Genomic DNA, 20082 nt, shown 5'->3' on the forward strand with positions numbered 1-20082 from the left:
GTATAGCAGATTTTCTTGTAAGCTTCCGGGTTTGAAATCGGCAGCTCTACCCTTTAGCTCAGTGCGAATGTTGTGCGTAATCCATGGCTTCTGGTTGGGGTATGTACGTACAGTCACTATGGGGACGACGTCCTCGATGCACTTATTGATAAAGCCAGTGACTGATGTGGTGTAGTCCTCAATGCCATCAGAATAATCCCGGAACATGTTCCAGTCTGTGATAGCAAAACAGTCCTGTAGCTTAGCATCTGCTTCATCTGACCACTTTTTTATAGACCGTCTCACTGGTGCTTCCTGCTTTAATGTTTGCTTGAAAGCAGGAATCAGGAGGATAGAGTTGTGGTCGGATTTACCAAATGGGGGGCGAGAGAGAGCTTTGTACGCGTCTCTGTGTGTGGAGTACAGGTGATCTAGAATTTTTTCCCCCTCTGAATGCATATTAAACAAGTTGATAGAAATGGTTGGTAGAACTGATTTAAGTTTCCCTGCATTAAAGTGGATGTATTTCAAGGCCTACCTCCAAACTCAGTGCCTCTTTGCTTGACATCATAGGAAAATCAAAAGAAATCAGCCAAGACCTCAAGTCTTGTTCATCCTTGGGAGCAATTTCCGAACGCCTGAAGGTACCACGTTCATCTGTACAAACAATAGTACGCAATTATAAACACCGTGGGACCATGCAGCTGTCATACCGCTCGGGAAGGAGACTTATTCTGTCTCTTAGAGATGAACGTACTTTGGTGCGAAAAGTGCAAATCAATCCCAGAACAACAGTCAAGGACCTTGTGAAGATGCTGGAGGAAACAGGTACAAAAGTATCTTTATTCACAGTAAAACGAGTCCTATATCGACATAATAATAACTTCAGACATAACCTGAAAGGCCGCTCAGCAAGGAAGAAGCCACTGCTCCAAAATCGCTATAAAAATGCCAGACTATGGTTTGCAACTGCACATGGGGACAAAGATCGTACTTTTTGGAGAAATGTCCTCTGGTCTGATGAAACAAAAATAGAACTGTTTGGCCATAAGTTGAAGAACAGAATCCCAACCGTGAAGCACGGGGGTGGCAGCATCATGTTGTGGGGGTGCTTTGCTGCAGGCAGGACTGGTGCACTTCACAAAATAGATGGCATCATGAGGTAGGAAAATTATGTGGATATATTGAAGCAACATCTCAAGACATCAGTCAGGAAGTTAAAGCTTGGTCGCAAATGGGTCTTCCAAATTGACAATGACCCCAAGCATACTTCCAAAGTTGTGGCAAAATGGCTTAAGGACTACAAAGTCAAGGTATTGGAGTGGCCATCACAAAGCTCTGACCTCAATCCTATAGAAAATTTGTGGGCAGAACTGAAAAAGCATGTGCGAGCAAGGAGGCCTCTACAAACCTGACTCGGTTACACCAGCTCTCTCAGGAGGAATGGGACAAAATCTTTATATTTTTCCCCCGACACCACTTTCCCACAATTTGTATAGCAGACTCTCATGCCAAATTGAGTCAAAACCTTTTTTGAAATCAACAAAGTATGAGAAGACTGTCTTTGTTTTGGTTTGTTTGTTTGTGAATTAGGGTGTGCAGGGTGAATACATGGTCTGTCGTACGGTAATTTGGTAAAAGCCAATTTGTCATTTTCGCAGTACATTGTTTTCACTGAGGAACTGTACAAGTCTGTTGTTAATGATAATGCAGAGGATTTTCCCAAGGTTGCTGTTGACGCATATATTGGGGTCAAATTTACGTCCAGTTTTGTGGATTAAGGTGATTATTCCTTGGTTCCAAATATTGGGGAAGATGCCAAAGCTAAGGATGATGTTAAAGAGTTTATGTCACGCCCTGGTCTAAGTATTTTGTGTTTTCTTCATGTATTGGGTCAGGCCAGGGTGTGGCATAGAGTTTTTGTATTGTGGTGTGTTTTGTCTTGGGATTTTGGAATGTGTGTATAGTGGGATTGTAGCTTAGTGGGGTGTTCTGGGAGAGTCTATGGCTGTCTGAAGTGGTTCTCAATCAGAGGCAGGTGTTTACCGTTGTCTCTGATTGGGAACCATATTTAGGCAGCCATATTCTTTGGTTGTATTGTGGGTGATTGTCCTGTGTGTCTTGATGTCCTGGTTAGAGGTTAGTAGACACTTGTATAGGCTGTTTTCGTTTTGTAGTGTTAGTGTTTTGTTGTGTGTTACGTTTGTTTATTAAAGATGAATCACAATAGACACGCTGCAGTTTGGTCCGACTCTCCTTCACCATTAGAAAGCCGTTACAGAATCACCCACCACAGGACCAAGCAGCGTGTCAACAGGCAGGAGCCACAGGAGAAGCGACAGGTGCAGCAGGAGCAACAGCAGCAGCAGCAAAGGCAGCAGCAGGAGAAGCAACAGAGGCAGCAGCAGCAGTGGGAGAGGCTGCACTCTTTGGATAAATGGACTTGGGAGGAGATCCTTGACGGAAAAGGACCTTGGGCAGAGCCATGGATGGAATTGGAGCTGTCGGCGAAGCAGAGTGCTGAGTCTGAGAGTGTGGAGGATGTAGTGGACAGAGTAGAAAGAAAGCTGTTGGCGTGGCATAGTATGCACGGCATACCAGTGCCAGCACCACGCATCAGGCCTACAGTGCGTCCAGCGCTGCCGGAGCCTCCCGCCTGTCCGGCGCCGCTGCCGGAGCGTCCCGCCTGTCCGGCGCCGCTGCCGGAGCCTCCCGCCTGTCCGGCGCCGCTGCCGGAGCCTCCCGCCTGTCCGGCGCCGGAGCCTCCCGCCTGTCCGGCGCCGCTGCCGGAGCGTCCCGCCTGTCCGGCGCCGCTGCCGGAGCCTCCCGCCTGTCCGGCGCCGCTGCCGGAGCGTCCCGCCTGTCCGGCGGCGCTGTCAGAGCTACCGCCCCTCATGCCAGAGCAGCAGCTACAGTGGGAGAGATTGCACTACCTGGAGAAATGGACATGGGAGGAGGTACTGGACGGTAAAGGACCCTGGGATCAGCCTGGAGATTATTGTCGCCCCAAAGCCGAGCTGGAGGCAGCAAAAGCAGAGAGGCGGCATTATGAGGAGCTAGCACGGCAGAGCGGATGGAAGCCTGAGAGTCAGCCCCAAAAATTTCTTGGGGGGGGGCTCACAGGGAGTATGGCTACGCTAGGTAGGAGACCTACGCTAACTTCCTGTGGTTACCGGGGGGCTAGAGAGACCGGGCAGGCACCTTGTAATGCAGTGGTGCGCACGGTGTCCCCAGTGCGGGTGCATAGCCCGGTGCGGTATATTCCAGCTCCTCGTATCGGCCGGGCTAGAGTGGGCATCGAGCCAGGTAAGGTTGGGCAGGCTCGGTGCTCAAGAGCTCCAGTGCGCCTGCACGGTCCGGTCTATCCAGTACCACCTCCACACCCCAGCCCTCCGGTAGCAGCTCCCGCACCAGGCTTCCTGTGCGTGTCCTTGGTTCATTACCACCAGTGCCAGCACCACGCATCAGGCCTACAGTGTGTCCCGCCTGTCCAGCGCTGCCGGAGCGTCCCGCCTGTCCGGCGCCGCTGCCGGAGCCTCCCGCCTGTCCGGCGCCGCTGCCGGAGCGTCCCGCCTGTCCGGCGCCGCTGCCGGAGCCTCCCGCCTGTCCGGCGCCGCTGCGGAGCCTCCCGCCTGTCCGGCGCCGCTGCCGGAGCCTCCCGCCTGTCCGGCGCCGCTGCCGGAGCCTCCCCCGCCTGTCCGGCGCCGCTGCCGGAGCCTCCCGCCTGTCCGGCGCCGCTGCCGGAGCCTCCCGCCTGTCCGGCGCCGCTGCCGGAGCTTCCCGCCTGTCCGGCGCTGTCAGAGCTACCGCCCCTCATGCCAGAGGCGCCAGAGCCCCTCATTCCAGAGGCACCAGTACTCCTCTGTTCAGCGCAGCCAGAGCTGTCAGCCTGCATGAAGCATCCAGAGCTGTTAGTCTGCCCAGCGTCGTCTGAGCTACCCGTCTGCCCAGCGCCGTCTGAGCTACCCGTCTGCCCAGCGCCGTCTGAGCTACCCGTCTGCCCAGCGCCGTCTGAGCCACCCGTCTGCCCAGCGCCGCCAGTGCCGCCAGTCTGCCCAGCGCCGCCTGAGCCACCAGTCTGCCCAGCGCCGCCAGTGCCGCCAGTCTGCCCAGCGCCGCCTGAGCTACCAGTCTACCCAGCACCGCCAGTCTGCCCAGCATCGCCAGTCTGCCCAGCGCCGCCAGTGCTCCCAGTCTGCCCAGCGTCGCCAGTCTGCCCAGCGTCGCCAGTCTGCCCAGCGTCGCCAGTCTGCCCAGCGTCGCCAGTCTGCCCAGCGTCGCCAGTCTGCCCAGCGCCGTCTGAGCCACCCGTCTGCCCAGCGCCGCCAGTGCCGCCAGTCTGCCCAGCGCCGCCTGAGCCACCAGTCTGCCCAGCGCCACCAGATCCGCCAGTCAGCCAGGATCTGCCAGATCCGCCAGTCAGCCAGGATCTGCCAGATCCGCCTGTCAGCCAGGATCTGCCAGTCAGCCAGGATCTGCCAGTCAGCCAGGATCTGCCAGATCCGCTAGTCAGCCAGGATCCGCCAGTCAGCCAGGATCCGCCAGTCAGCCAGGATCAGCCAGGATCCGCCAGTCAGCCAGGATCTGCCAGATCCGCCAGTCAGCCAGGATCCGCCAGTCAGCCAGGATCCGCCAGTCAGCCAGGATCCGCCAGTCAGCCAGGATCTGTCGGAACCACCAGCCAGCCAGGATCTGGTAGATCCATTAACCTGCCTGAGCTTCCTCTCACTCCCGAGCTTCCTCTCACTCCCGAGCTTCCTCTCACTCCCGAGCTTCCTCTCACTCCCGAGCTTCCTCTCACTCCCGAGCTTCCCCTCAGTCCCGAGCTGCCTCAGTCCCGAGCTGCCCCTCAGTCCCGATCTGCTCAATCCAGTGGGTTTCTGGGTGAGGACTACTAGGCCATGGTCGGCGGCGAGGGTGGACTATCCAGGGACGCGAGGAGAGGGGACTAAGACATTAATTGAGTGGGGTCCACGTCCCGCGCCGGAACCGCCACCATGGACAGACGCCCACCCGGACCCTCCCTATTTGTTTTGAGGTGCGTTCGGGAGTCCGCACCTTAGGGGGGGGGTTCTGTCACGCCCAGGTCTAAGTATGTTGTGTTTTCTTCATGTATTGGGTCAGGCCAGGGTGTGGCATAGAGTTTTTGTATTGTGGTGTGTTTTGTCTTGGGATTTTGGAATGTGTGTATAGTGGGATTGTAGCTTAGTGGGGTGTTCTGGGAGAGTCTATGGCTGTCTGAAGTGGTTCTCAATCAGAGGCAGGTGTTTACCGTTGTCTCTGATTGGGAACCATATTTAGGCAGCCATATTCTTTGGTTGTATTGTGGGTGATTGTCCTGTGTGTCTTGATGTCCTGGTTAGAGGTTAGTAGACACTTGTATAGGCTGTTTTCGGTTTTCGTTTTGTAGTGTTAGTGTTTTGTTGTGTGTTACGTTTGTTTATTAAAGATGAATCACAATAGACACGCTGCAGTTTGGTCCGACTCTCCTTCACCATTAGAAAGCCGTTACAGTTTAAGTATAGCCAATTGGAATTTGTGGTCTGTATGTTTTATCATTTCATTGACGATACCATCAACAAAACAGGCCTTTTTGGGTTGAAGAGTTTGTATTTTCTCCTGTAGTTCATTCAACGTAATTGGAGAATCCAGTGTGTTCTGGTTGTCTTTAATATTTGCTTCTAAGATGTGTATTTGATCATGTATATGTTTCTGCTGTTGGTTCTTTGTTATAGAGCCAAAACGATAGGAGAAGTGTTTTACGCATACATCTCCATTTTGGATAGATAACTCTTCGTGTTTGTTTAGTGTTTTACAATTTTCCCAGATGTGGTTAGAGTCTATGGATTCTTCAATTACACTGAGCTGATTTCTGACGTGCTCTTCCTTCACTTTCCGTAGTGTATTTCTGTATTGTTTTAGTGATTCACCAAAGCGAATGCGTAGACTCAGGTTTTCTGGGTTTCTATGACTTTGGTTGGAAAGTTTTCTCAATTTCTTTCTAAGGTTTCTGCATTCTTCATCAAACCATTTGTCCTCGTTGTTAATTTTCTTCAGTTTTCTGTTTGAATTTGTTTGATTTGATAGGGAAGCTGAGAGGTCAAATATACTGTTTAGGTTTTCTACTGTCTTCATTAAATATGGGGATTCTAGTGGGGGGATATAGTGGGGGGATGTAGCACACAGGAGGACATTATCCTCTGTTGAGATCATTTCCTTTTGAATTTCTAGCCAAGTGTAAAATGTTCTTGTTTTGATTAATTTAATAGAGTGAGTTAGGTCTGCTCTATACCAAATCAGCATACCTCCTGAGTCCCTTCCCTGTTTCACACCTGGTAGTTTGGTAGATGGGACTACCATCTCTGTAACCTAGAGGGCAACCAGTGGGTCCATCTCTATACCTCTCCTCCATCCCCATCTCCTCTCTGTCTCTCTCTCCCCTATCTATTCTCGCTCTCTCTCTCTGTGCCATAATCACTTGTCAGTTTTTCTGAGAAGACAGAATGACGTGTACTTAGGCTCTGTCCATACTTTCAGACTCTAGACAACTCTGTTTCATCTGCTACTGTATGTTTCAACTGAAGCCTTGGCTACTAACAGAAACACTGAACACACATGAGGACCTTATGTGCTGTAAAGTGGGTTCCCTTATAAAACGTGTCTCTCATTATCCGTGGTGAAACAGTGGCAGACTGTGTGTACTGTAGTCTGTTGGCAGTGGGAGGAGAGCTGTACATCTGAGAGGGTTCAACATCAGGACGTGAATCCAAACACATGAAGGGAATTTGAGCGAGACTAAGACCACAGGAGATAGACTTTCCCTGCCTTTTCCCTGTCCAGCTAAGCGTCTTGTCTTCCTCTGCCGCACAAATTGTCTTTCCCTGCCAAGCTAACTTCTCTATTGTTCCACACCTGTCACAACTAGAGCTAACGTCTCCTAGCGTCAGAAGGCCTGCCATCTTTATCTGTGTGTATGGGTGTCTGAGGAGGGACTGTGTGTGTGTGTGTGTGTGTGTAGAGATGAGATGTAGACAGGATAGAGGATGGAGAAGAGCAGCTCTAAAGGCCCAGGGTTTTGGATGCGGGCTTCTTAAGCGTGTGGAAACAGCATTAGGCCTACTGAAACACAGAGCAGTGTTGCTTTGATGGCTGGATGCCTTTTTCTCTCTCTCTACTCTTCTCTTTTTCCCCTCTCTCTTCTCTTTTGTCTTCTCTTACTCCTTTTCCAGATCCTTTGTCATTTTTTATTTTATTTTATCATTTCTACACTTCCACCATTTCTGAGTGATCGTAACGCCCCAATCCCTGTCATGGCAAGCGAACCAGAGCTGAAGGAGTTAAATGTTTAATTACATTCAGAATAGGGAGTGGGAGAACAGCTAAGAAGAGAGAGGAATACAGGGTCCATATTCATAAAGCGTCTCACAGTAGGAATGCTGATTTAGGATCAGGTTTGCCTTTTAGATAATAAAGGATGGACTAGGGGGACTTGATCCTAGATCAGCACTTCTCTCCTACTCTGAGACTATAAATGTGAGCCTTGATGTATATTGTATTCTTACTCTGTACGTATCCATCTAAGGAGAAGATTCCCACTGTGATAATTGAAAGGGTTGTCCATGACGAGGATCCATCCTAGCATCTACCTTTGGTCTTAAATTATTCAATGTGAGGCTGTAGACCAAAATATCTTGGTCGACCTAAAGTCGTCTGTTCTTTCGAGTAATCGATTGGTGTAAATTTTAAAACGTGAATTTTTCCATATATAGACACACCCTATGTGTTTTAATAAAGTCAACTATATTCATTGAGCTTGTCTGACACTTTAACCACACGGTTTGATGAAATAAAACACAAATGACTCAAGAGGGAGCAAGAGATCAAGATAACCAGAAGAGAAAAACCTTAACCTGACCGGACCATCCTCCTCCTACTGGCTTTCGTAGATTATGCCATTACTCTCCTGAAGTAGCCAGTAATTGGGTACACGGGGAGTTGGCAACCTTTCTCATGTGGAATTCCGATTTATCTTAGCATTTCTACTGATCTGTGTGCCATTTATGGTTTTCATTTGCACATTTTCGTGGAACAGTTCTATTGCATTTATAATAATGTATTTTGCCATTGCCAACTATGTAAAAATAGCCTACATAAAGCCAACAAATAAAAACACTGCAGCCTGAAAATATCCTGATCAAAATAAATATCCTATAAATCACAGGCTACACTGTTCCCTGGTCAGCATCTACGGCACAGATCAGTGTGGGTGAACAATACTGCTGACCACTAATATGATCCAATCATGGGCTGATCAAATGCTATCTGAGTGTAAATCACTGTTCAATAGCAGATGAGCAGTATGAAGGTGTAGCTGAAACCATTGATCATTACTTTACACTAGAGCAGTGGTCCCCAACCAGAGTCCAGATCACTTTCGTAGTCAAAAAGCAAGCCGATATCTAGTTGGTGTAGCACTTGAGAGGCACAGCTGAGCATACATTTAAACAATTAACAAGTCATTTACTTTTTTATTTTACTGGACTGATGGTGCCTGCATCTGTCATGGAGCTTTCAGCACAACTGGGAACTCGGGGGAAAAAACGAGGTCAAATCATGATCATCTCCAGGCCGAAAAGTCGGAGCTCTAGAAAGATGCCAGAGATTCCGAGTTGGAATTCCAAGTTGGATGACCGTTCAAATGGATTTTTGCCAGTTGGATCTCGTTTTTATTGTAGATCACAGTGGCCTTGAACGCACTGAAGTCGGAAGTCTGAGATTTCCGAGTTCACAGTTTTTTTGAACACATCATTTAGTCACAACGGATGGAGGGAGAGAGCAGCAGAGGGTCTGCCTCTCATGGTCCCTGCTCTCTCCTCCTTTTCCTCCAGTGAGACTCACCAGAGAGAGGGGACACCGTTTTCCACCTGATGGCAAAACTCGAGTCGCAACGCATCTGTCTCATGTACAAATTCACGTTATTCCTATGACCAGAGATATTAAAATAAACGAACTGCTAATAATAATAAAAACGCAGGGCTATCCATACACTTTCCTACTCATTCATTGCAACTGAAGTGCAAGTGGAAGTAGGGAGAAGCAAATGTTTTATGTTTTGTAATAGTGTTGAATAAAAACAGTGTTGACAGTGCTCAAACAGCAGCAGCTCTTCACTGTATTCTTTGACAGACTGACTCTTGTCATGGTTTTTTAAATGATGAAATCTCATGTAGGCTCCTATGAAACTTTGCTGTGGCCAGGGTCGTGGAAGCTGTAGTGTGATTTGAGTGATTTGAGCTATCCGATTGGCCAACGCAGTGGGCAAACTCAATTTAGCCACAGATCTCCCAGGTAGGCAGGGTTTTGCCTTTCAAACAAATGAAATGGTTCAAAATGGAACACTTTGCCTGCCTGGTGTGCAGGGCTTCTGAATCAAGTGCACCTACTGCCAAAAGCACAACCCGTGAAAAGGAATGCAAGCCTTTATCATTGGCTTTTCTACAGAAATGTTTGATGATCGACTAGGAATGCTTTGAAGATCGACCAGTCGATCAGTCGGTGACCAGCGCACTAAAGATTTAAGTCTCTGTTGTCGATCATTTTCAGTGTGTTTCTATTGACCCTGGTGGAGGCTGTAAAGGAAATACCTGACACAATTGATCATATTCACTACAAAACACTTTCCTGTGTGATTCTTAGCTCATAACCCCTCTGGGGGTGTCTATCTATGCCCTAGATTGCATGGATCTATCTTAATGTTGCAATTTGTTCCTACACCATGTATTTCCATGGTATTTCCCTAGGCAGGTGTACATACCATGTACTATAAGTAATGTATATATGCATCATGTGTTATCTTGTTGTTACCGTTAGAGCTCAGTCCGACTCTCATGGTACTGTCCATTCTGATGTCAGAGATGGGTGAGGTCAGAGGTCGAGTGTCAAAGGGCGTGCCGTCCTCCTCCAGTCCATCCAGGAAGAGACTGACGCTTTTGCCATGCACCTGTGGACCAATTAGAATGCACAATTACACAGTGGATCAACCATAACTCAATGTTACTTTGTCCTTGACACTGTATATTACTTTATTCTGTCCTTGACACTGTACATTACTTTATTCTGTCCTTGACACTGTACATTACTTTATTCTGTCCTTGACACTGTACATTACTTTATTCTGTCCTTGACACTGTACATTACTTTATTCTGTCCTTGACACTGTACATTACTTTATTCTGTCCTTGACACTGTACATTACTTTATTCTGTGCTTGACACATTTTAATTCAGTTTTATACAGTGAAGCGTTAAAAAGTTTACATTTCAATGACAAAGTTTGAACCATCTCCTGGTCCTTGTCCTGATACAAGCTTTATAAGGAGTATCTAACAGTGTGGGGATCCTGTCCCTGAAGGAGAGTAAGATGTATAGCCCAGCAGCCTTCAGGATTCAGTCAGAGTGAATTATACACAGTGATAATCTTCCAGTTTATTTTCCTACCAGAAACCCCCTCATTCTAAAACCTCAGCCACAAATGAGCTTCCTGTTGACCAAAACCAATCTTCACCCCAGCCATGAATATTAAAACACAAACACAGTCAAAGCAACTGCTTCTATTCAGATCAAAACTCCAGAGAAATATGTTCATAGACCTTAGAAAACTTCAACGTCCCCCTCTCTTCTCTCTTTCTCCCCTCTCTTCTCTCTTTCTCCCCTCTCTCTCAAAATGTTTGTCTATCCCCCTCTCCCACTCTTGCTGTGTCTGGCTAGCATGCTCTGTGGTAGCACAGATAAAACCACTCTCTCTTTTCTAACACATTCCCCCTCTCTCTCAAGTGTTTTCTATCCGCCTCTTCTCTCCTCGCTTCTTTAGAGGAGTTGAAAAAGGTGCAGGGGAAATAAGTCTGGCCCAAAACGTCTTTGTGGATGAAGGCAAGGCGGCACTCGGCTCGACTCAACAACTGTCTGTCTGGAAGATACTTAAGACTTGCACTTTCATGACGGCTGATTGAAGACTGCGGAGACGGCGAGAGAGAGAGAGACGGAAAGACGGAGAAAGAGAAGGACGTAGAGAGAAGGCCGCTCTTGGAATCTGTAACCAGCCAATGGCATGCGTCGAGATCTGAAGAGTTGTCATGGTGATGTAAATGAATTGGGAAGAGCTTCATCCTGCTTAGCGCCACGCGCCCCTTTGAAACCCCGAACTCCTTTGTTCGTTTTAGAAAATGTTTTTTTTTCTCTTCTTATTTTTTTTTACCTCTTTGCTGCCTTCGTTCTTTTTTCAACTACTGTTGCTTCAAGAGACCCTCAAGTTTCTTCTTCTTCTTTCCCCCACTTCTATTTGCCACCTGTCCCATTGACAGCAGGTGCTGTAGAGAGCGGCCCAGATTAACACCTGTCTATCACCTGCCTCCTACCGGTCTTTCTTACCTGTCTCTCTCTCAGCTGTAGGCTGCCTCTCTCACCTTTCTCTCACTCACGTCATCTCTCACAGCCAGTCCATTGAATGTAGCTGTGCAGTAGAACAGTGTGTTTTACAGGCCCAGATTAACCCAAGGCCTGGCCAGTGGCAGTGGAAAGCTTTTAATGACTCACTGAGCACCGATCACTGGACACTGGCAAATAAACAGCTTTAAAAGCTCTCCGCTTTCAGTGTGCGTTTGTGTGTAAGTGTATGTGTGTACATTTTGTGTGTGTGTGTATGTATGGGTGTGTGTATGTGTGTGTGTGTGTGGTAGAACGTCCCATTGTCTGACCTGTCCCTCTGACCCATTAGTTTATCTCCTGATGTAACAAGGCTGGGTTGGGAGTCAGGTATCTGCTGTGGACTGTGATCTGGGACGGGTGGGCGGGCGGGCGGGCAGACGGACGGACAGACAGACAGACAGACAGATGTAGGGACAGAGCATAGCGAGAGAGAGAGAGAGAGAGAGAGAGAGAGAGAGAGAGAGAGAGAGAGAGAGAGAGAGAGAGAGAGAGAGAGAGAGATCAAGGTAGTAATAAGCTGAGTCTTTATGTCAGTGTGAATGATAAGGCTGTTCCTGTTGTGAGTCATTTCCCAGTTAGCTCTCTGTGATTTTTTATGGACTACCTTTACAAACATTATAGGCCTTTATAAAGGTTGCAAAATTCCTGTAACTTTCCCAAATTCCCAGGTTTTTCAGAAATCCTGATAGGCGGATACCAGATTTCCTGCTTATTCCCTCTGTTGTGTCTTTACTATCATTAACTGAAGACTTATAGTTTTTATCAAAGATTCTCTGTAATTAGTATTACGCGATCAACTGATTAACCACGTAACTAATTAACTAGGAAGTAGGGGCACCAAGGAAAAATATTCAGATTACAAAGTTATCATTTCCTAAAATAACTTTTCAGATATTTTATCTGATCAATTAGTCTTTGAATTAATGAATTATTTACTGTACCTCACATTAGTCTCATTCCAAACGTCGTAAATTGTTGGTTATCTGCACGAACCCAGTCTTCACTATGAGTCATCCATACATCAATTGTCTTAAATAATTTATTTATTACTAACTAAGTTATTCACAGACATACATAAACAAACAAACAAACAAACAAGGTTAAATATGGTTACATGAAATGATAGCATGCGTCCTAGTGGGCTAAACCGGCATGGCGGCTTGTTAGACAAAAGGGGAAGTGGGGGTCGACTAAGAAGTCACTACAGAGTGATAATCATAACAATTTAACCTTTTGTAACTAGGAGGTAGTATTTTCATTTTTGGATAAAAAACGTTCCCGTTTTAAACGGGATATTTTGTCACGACAAGATGCTCGACTATGCATATAATTGACAGCTTTGGATAGTGAGTATAACAGAACTGATGTTACAGGCGAAACCCAGATAAAAATCCAATCAGGAAGTGCCCCATATTTTGAAAGCGCTGCATGCCAATGACTCCTTAAATGGCTTTGAATGGGCTACGAATGAGCATACGCTTTCTACGTATTCCCCAAGGTGTCTACAGCATTGTGACATCTTTTTACGCATTTATGTTGAAGAATAGCCGTAAGGGACCACATTGAGCAAGTGGTCACATGATGGCTCCCGCAGAAAATCTTGTGTAAAGTACAGAAGTAGCCATTATTCCAATCGCTTCTAATGAGAAACCAATTGTCCCGGTGGATATATTATCGAATAGATATGTGTAAAACACCTTGAGGATTGAGTCTAAACAACGTTTGCCATGTTTCTGTCGATATTATGGAGCTAATTCGGAAAAAAGTTTGGCGCTGTAGTGACCGCATTTTCCGGTCGATTTCTCAGCCAAACGTGAAGAACAAACAGAGCTATTTCGCCTACAAAAATAATATTTTTGGAAAAAAGGAACATTTGCTATCTAACTGGGAGTCTCGTGAGTGAAAACATCCGAAGTTCTTCAAAGGTAAATGATTTAATTTGATTGCTTTTCTTATTTTCGTGAAAATGTTGCCTGCTGCTAGCAGGGCATAATGCTATGCCTGGCTATGATAAACTTACACAAATGCTTGTCTAGCGTTGGCTGTAAAGCATATTTAGAAAATCTGATATGACAGTGTGATTAACAAAAGGCTAAGCTGTGTCTCAATATATTTCATTTGTGATTTTCATGAATAGGAACATTTTCTAGGGATATTTATGTCCGCTGCGTTATGCTAATTATTTTGAGGCGATGATTACGCTCCCGGATCCGGGATCGGTAGTATCAAGAAGTTAAATGCTAATCCTTTACACATGAACGCTCACTCATTCGGGAACAATTGCAATAAATATATAAATTTACGCTCATTGTGTTGTCTTGATCGCTGGTGAAAAGTTTGTGTCTTTCGTAGAATTGTCCGTCTCTCTCCCTCTCTCTCTCTCTCTTGGTCTTGGTTAGAGGGGATCGTTCAAAGTGACATTCGTTATAGAATGGATGTTTCAGCGGTTGTTGTTCTTCGTGTTCAATGATACCGAATTCCTAGCTGCAGACTAGCAATTAGTATCAAAGACATTTACATTTACATTTAAGTCATTTAGCAGACGCTCTTATCCAGAGCGACTTACAAATTGGTGCATTCACCTTATGACATCCAGTGGAACAGCCACTTTACAATAGTGCATCTAGGTCTTTTAAGGGGGGTGAGAAGGATTACTTTATCCTATCCTAGGTATTCCTTAAAGAGGTGGGGTTTCAGGTGTCTCCGGAAGGTGGTGATTGACTCCGCTGTCCTGGCGTCGTGAGGGAGTTTGTTCCACCATTGGGGGGCCAGAGCAGCGAACAGTTTTGACTGGGCTGAGCGGGAACTGTACTTCCTCAGTGGTAGGGAGGCGAGCAGGCCAGAGGTGGATGAACGCAGTGCCCTTGTTTGGGTGTAGGGCCTGATCAGAGCCTGGAGGTACTGAGGTGCCGTTCCCCTCACAGCTCCGTAGGCAAGCACCATGGTCTTGTAGCGGATGCGAGCTTCAACTGGAAGCCAGTGGAGAGAGCGGAGGAGCGGGGTGACGTGAGAGAACTTGGGAAGGTTGAACACCAGACGGGCTGCGGCGTTCTGGATGAGTTGTAGGGGTTTAATGGCACAGGCAGGGAGCCCAGCCAACAGCGAGTTGCAGTAATCCAGACGGGAGATGACAAGTGCCTGGATTAGGACCTGCGCCGCTTCCTGTGTGAGGCAGGGTCGTACTCTGCGGATGTTGTAGAGCATGAACCTACAGGAACGGGCCACCGCCTTGATGTTAGTTGAGAACGACAGGGTGTTGTCCAGGATCACGCCAAGGTTCTTAGCGCTCTGGGAGGAGGACACGATGGAGTTGTCAACCGTGATGGCGAGATCATGGAACGGGCAGTCCTTCCCCGGGAGGAAGAGCAGCTCCGTCTTGCCGAGGTTCAGCTTGAAGTGGTGATCCGTCATCCACACTGATATGTCTGCCAGACATGCAGAGATGCGATTCGCCACCTGGTCATCAGAGGGGGGCAAGGAGAAGATTAATTGTGTGTCGTCTGCATAGCAATGATAGGAGAAACCAGGAGAGGTTATGACAGAGCCAAGTGACTTGGTGTATAGCGAGAATAGGAGAGGGCCTAGAACAGAGCCCTGGGGGACACCAGTGGTGAGAGCGCGTGGTGAGGAGACAGATTCTCGCCACGCCACCTGGTAGGAGCGACCTGTCAGGTAGGACGCAATCCAAGCATGGGCCGCGCCGGAGATGCCCAACTCGGAGAGGGTGGAGAGGAGGATCTGATGGTTCACAGTATCGAAGGCAGCCGATAGGTCTAGAAGGATGAGAGCAGAGGAGAGAGAGTTAGCTTTAGCAGTGCGGAGCGCCTCCGTGATACAGAGAAGAGCAGTCTCAGTTGAATGACTAGACTTGAAACCTGACTGATTTGGATCAAGAAGGTCATTCTGAGAGAGATAGCGGGAGAGCTGGCCAAGGACGGCACGTTCAAGAGTTTTGGAGAGAAAAGAAAGAAGGGATACTGGTCTGTAGTTGTTGACATCGGAGGGATCGAGTGTAGGTTTTTTCAGAAGGGGTGCAACTCTCACTCTCTTGAAGACGGGAGGGACGTAGCCAGCGGTCAGGGATGAGTTGATGAGCGAGGTGAGGTAAGGGAGAAGGTCACCGGAGATGGTCTGGAGAAGAGAGGAAGGGATAGGGTCAAGCGGGCAGGTTGTTGGGCGGCCGGCCGTCACAAGACGCGAGATGTCATCTGGAGAGAGAGGGAGAAAGAGGTCAGAGCACAGGGTAGGGCAGTGTGAGCAGAACCAGCGGTGTCGTTTGACTTAGCAAACGAGGATCGGATGTCGTCGACCTTCTTTTCAAAATGGTTGACGAAGTCATCTGCAGAGAGGGAGGAGGGGGGAGGGGGAGGAGGATTCAAGAGGGAGGAGAAGGTGGCAAAGAGCTTCCTAGGGTTAGAGGCAGATGCTTGGAATTTAGAGTGGTAGAAAGTGGCTTTAGCAGCAGAGACAGAGGAGGAAAATGTAGAGAGGAGGGAGTGAAAGGATGCCAGGTCCGCAGGGAGGCGAGTTTTCCTCCATTTCCCCTCGGCTGCCCGGAGCCCTGTTCTGTGAGCTCGCAATGAGTCGTCGAGCCACGGAGCGGGAGGGGAGGACTGAGCCGGCCTGGAGGATAGGGGACATAGAGAGTCAAAGGATGCAGAAAGGGAGGAGAGGAGGGTTGAGGAGGCAGAATCAGGAGATAGGTTGGAGAAGGTTTGAGCAGAGGGAAGAGATGATAGGATGGAAGAGGAGAGAGTAGCGGGGAGAGAGAGCGAAGGTTGGGACGGCGCGATACCATCCGAGTAGGGGCAGTGTGGGAAGTGTTGGATGAGAGCGAGAGGGAAAAGGATACAAGGTAGTGGTCGGAGACTTGGAGGGGAGTTGCAATGAGGTTAGTGGAAGAACAGCATCTAGTAAAGATGAGGTCGAGCGTATTGCCTGCCTTGTGAGTAGGGGGAGGGTGAGAGGGTGAGGTCAAAAGAGGAGAGGAGTGGAAAGAAGGAGGCAGAGAGGAATGAGTCAAAGGTAGACGTGGGGAGGTTAAAGTCGCCCAGAACTGTGAGAGGTGAGCCGTCCTCAGGAAAGGAGCTTATCAAGGCATCAAGCTCATTGATGAACTCTCCGAGGAACCTGGAGGGCGATAAATGATAAGGATGTTAAGCTTGAAAGGGCTGGTAACTGTGACAGCATGGAATTCAAAGGAGGCGATAGACAGATGGGTAAGGGGAGAAAGAGAGAATGACCACTTGGGAGAGATGAGGATCCCGGTGCCACCACCCCGCTGACCAGAAGCTCTCGGGGTGTGCGAGAGCACGTGGGCGGACGAAGAGAGAGCAGTAGGAGTAGCGATGTTGTCTGTGGTGATCCATGTTTCCGTCAGTGCCAAGAAGTCGAGGGACTGGAGGGGGCATAGGCTGAGATGAACTCTGCCTTGTTGGCCGCAGATCGGCAGTTCCAGAGGCTACCGGAGACCTGGAACTCCACGTGGGTCGTGCGCGCTGGGACCACCAGATTAGGGTGGCCGCGGCCATGCGGTGTGGAGCGTTTGTATGGTCTGTGCAGAGAGGAGAGAACAGGGATAGACAGACACATAGTTGACAGGCTAGAGAAGAGGCTACGCTAATGCAGAGGAGATTGGAATGACAAGTGGACTACACGTCTCGAATGTTCAGAAAGTTAAGCTTACGTAGCAAGAATCTAATTGACTAAAATGATTAAAATGATACAGTACTGCTGAGGTAGGCTAGCTGCGTTGTTGACACTACCCTAATCAAGTCGTTCCGTTGAGTGTGAAGTTTCTACAATGCTGCTATTCGGGGGCTAGCTGGCTAGCTAGCAGTGTTGGTTACGTTACGTTGCGTTAGGAGAACGACAATAGCTGGCTAGCTAACCTAGAAAATCGCTCTAGACTACACAATTATCTTTGAAACAAAGACGGCTATGTAGCTAGCTATGTAGCTAGCTACGATCAAACAAATCACACCGTTGGGACTGTAATGAAATGAAATGAAAATGTGATACTACCTGTGGAGCGAAGCGGAATGCGACCGAATGCGAAAGTTCTATTCAGTAGACGTTGGCTGGCTGTTGGCTAGCTAGGAGTGTCTCCTACGTTAAGGACGACAAAATAGCTGGCTAGCTAACCTCGGTAAATTAAGATAATCACTCTAAGACTACACACTCTAAACTACACAATTATCTTGGATACGAAGACAGCAAAGACAACTATGTAGCTAGCTAATACTACACTAATCAAGTCGTTCAGTTGAGTGTGATAGTTACTACAGTGCTACGGTAGCCGGTGAACGTATGCTAGCTGGCTAGCTGCTAGGCAGATAGGAGGACGACGAAATACGATAATAACGCAATTATCGCTCTAAGACTCCACACTCTAAACTACACAATTATCTTGGATATGAAGACAGCAAAGACAACTATGTAGCTAGCTAACACTACACTAATCAAGTCGTTCAGTTGAGTGTGATAGCTACTACAGTGCTACGGTAGACGGTGAACGTGTTGGGCAGATAGGAGGACGACGAAATACGATAATTACGCAATTATCTTTGATACAACGACGGCTATGTAGCTAGCTAGGGAAGAAATTGCTAAGATTAGACAAATCAGACCGTTGTACTATAATGAAATGTAATGAAATGTAATGAAAAAGTTATACAACCTGCAGACCGAAGCGCGGATGCGACCAAGCCTCTGGAGAGCCTTGCGGTTATGACTTGTTCTTATTCTGTCGGTATCGATAGTCTAAAAGCTTCAGCAATGGTCTACAACCTTTGTCCTCCTAATGGAGAAAAACATGGTCTGCAACCGTTAGCCATCTCGTAATTGAGGTAAGCTAGGTCTGCTGATAATTTCTCAAAGTTGTGTTTTATTCGGAATTGCAGAAAAGGTGCTGTCCCAGGATGTCTGACCCTAACTGGGCTCAGGGGCGGTCCTCGGATTTAGTTCAAATCGAAAGGGAATTGTATTTTTCTTCATTAAACAGTCCAAAATCATATTACACAATTATACAAACAGTATCATACTCACTCATTCATCTTATACAACAATTAGATAAACCTCATATCTGAGGCTATTATATAAACAGTGTTATGATAATATGGCCACACCGTCTCCCATGAGCTTCCCCAAGTTGTGACAAACGGACCAGTTCGTAGCTGGATTCTTCACCGATCTTTTATTCTTTCTCCGGAACATGACATTTGTTCATACCTCAAGTTCTGTGAGGTGGAAGGATTTCCTTTGTTCTCCATGAAAATCTACACTCTCTATACTGTGTGTCCATGAGGAGATCCTCAGGAATTTACGACGTCTCTCTGACCACAGCAACCTAGTTGAAGGAGGAAAGGGGGAGGCAGGGAGAGGGGGATGGGCTTGCTATACCCAAAGAGGCCAACGTCATGACACCTCCCTTTGGGGAAAATCACAGAATTTTATTTAATATATACTTATATGCTGTGTCATGACGTTGCCCTGTTGGGGGAGGTTTATTTATATTTATTTCACCTTTATTTAACTAGTTAGGCTAGTTGAGAACAAGTTCTCATTTGCAACTGCGACCTGGCCAAGATAAAGCATAGACATTTGACACATACAACAACACAGAGTTACACATGGAGAAAACAAAACATAGTCAATAATACAGTAGAACAAAATAAAACAAAACGTCTGTATACAGTGAGTGAAAATGAGGTAAGATAAGGGAGTTAAGGCAATAAATAGGCCATGGTGGCAAAGTAATTACAATAGAGCAATTAAACACTGGAATGGTAGATGTGCAGAAGATGAATGTGCAAGTAGAGATACTGGGGTGCAAAGGAGCAACATAAATAAATAAATACTGTATGGGGATGAGGTAGGTAGATAGATGGGCTGTTTACAGATGGGATATGTACATGTGCAGTGATCTGTGAGCTGCTCTGACAGCTGGTGCTTCAAGCTAGTGAGGGAGATATAAGTCTCCAGCTTCAGAGATTTTTGCAGTTTGTTCTAGTCATTGGCAGCAGAGAACTGGAAGGAAAGACGACCAAAGGAGGAATTGGCTTTGTGGGTGACCAGTGAGATATACCTGCTGGAGCACGTGCTATGAGTGGGTGCTGCTATGGTGACCATTGAGCTGAGAAAAGGTGGGGCTTTACCTAGCAGAGACTTGTAGATAACCTGTAGCCAGTGGGTTTGGCGACGAGTATGAAGCGAGGGCCAACCAACGAGAGCGTACAGGTCGCAATGCAATCACCGAAGTCGAGGATCGGTAGGATGGTCAGTTTTACGAGGGTATGTTTGGCAGCATGAGTGAAGGATGCTTTGTTGCGATATAGGAAGCCAATTCTAGATTTCATTTTGGATTGGAGATGCTTAATGTGAGTCTGGAAGGAGAGTTTACAGTCTAACCAGACACCTAGGTATTTGTAGATGTTCACGTATTCTAAGTCAGAGCCGTCCAGAGTAGTGATGCTGGACGGACGAGCAGGTGCGGGCAGTGATCGGTTGAATAGCAAAGTTATACTAGCATTGAAGAGCAGTTGGAGGCCACGGAAGGAGAGTTGTATGGCATTGAAGCTCATCTGGAGGTTAGTTAACACAGTGTCCAAAGAGGGGCCAG

At 47.4% G+C, this 20082-nt stretch overlaps 1 protein-coding gene across 1 annotated transcript in view; it reads right to left on the minus strand.

Moving 5' to 3' along the window:
• Positions 1-20082, minus strand: part of ush2a (Usher syndrome 2A (autosomal recessive, mild)) — a 458847-nt gene that overhangs the window by 396318 nt on the left and 42447 nt on the right. The window contains 1 exon segment of the mRNA XM_065004287.1: positions 9844-9979. Within this exon segment, the coding sequence (XP_064860359.1) occupies positions 9844-9979 (136 nt within the window).

Source organism: Oncorhynchus nerka, linkage group LG18, assembly GCF_034236695.1.
Source record: "Oncorhynchus nerka isolate Pitt River linkage group LG18, Oner_Uvic_2.0, whole genome shotgun sequence".
NCBI classification, from domain to species: Eukaryota; Metazoa; Chordata; class Actinopteri; order Salmoniformes; family Salmonidae; genus Oncorhynchus; species Oncorhynchus nerka.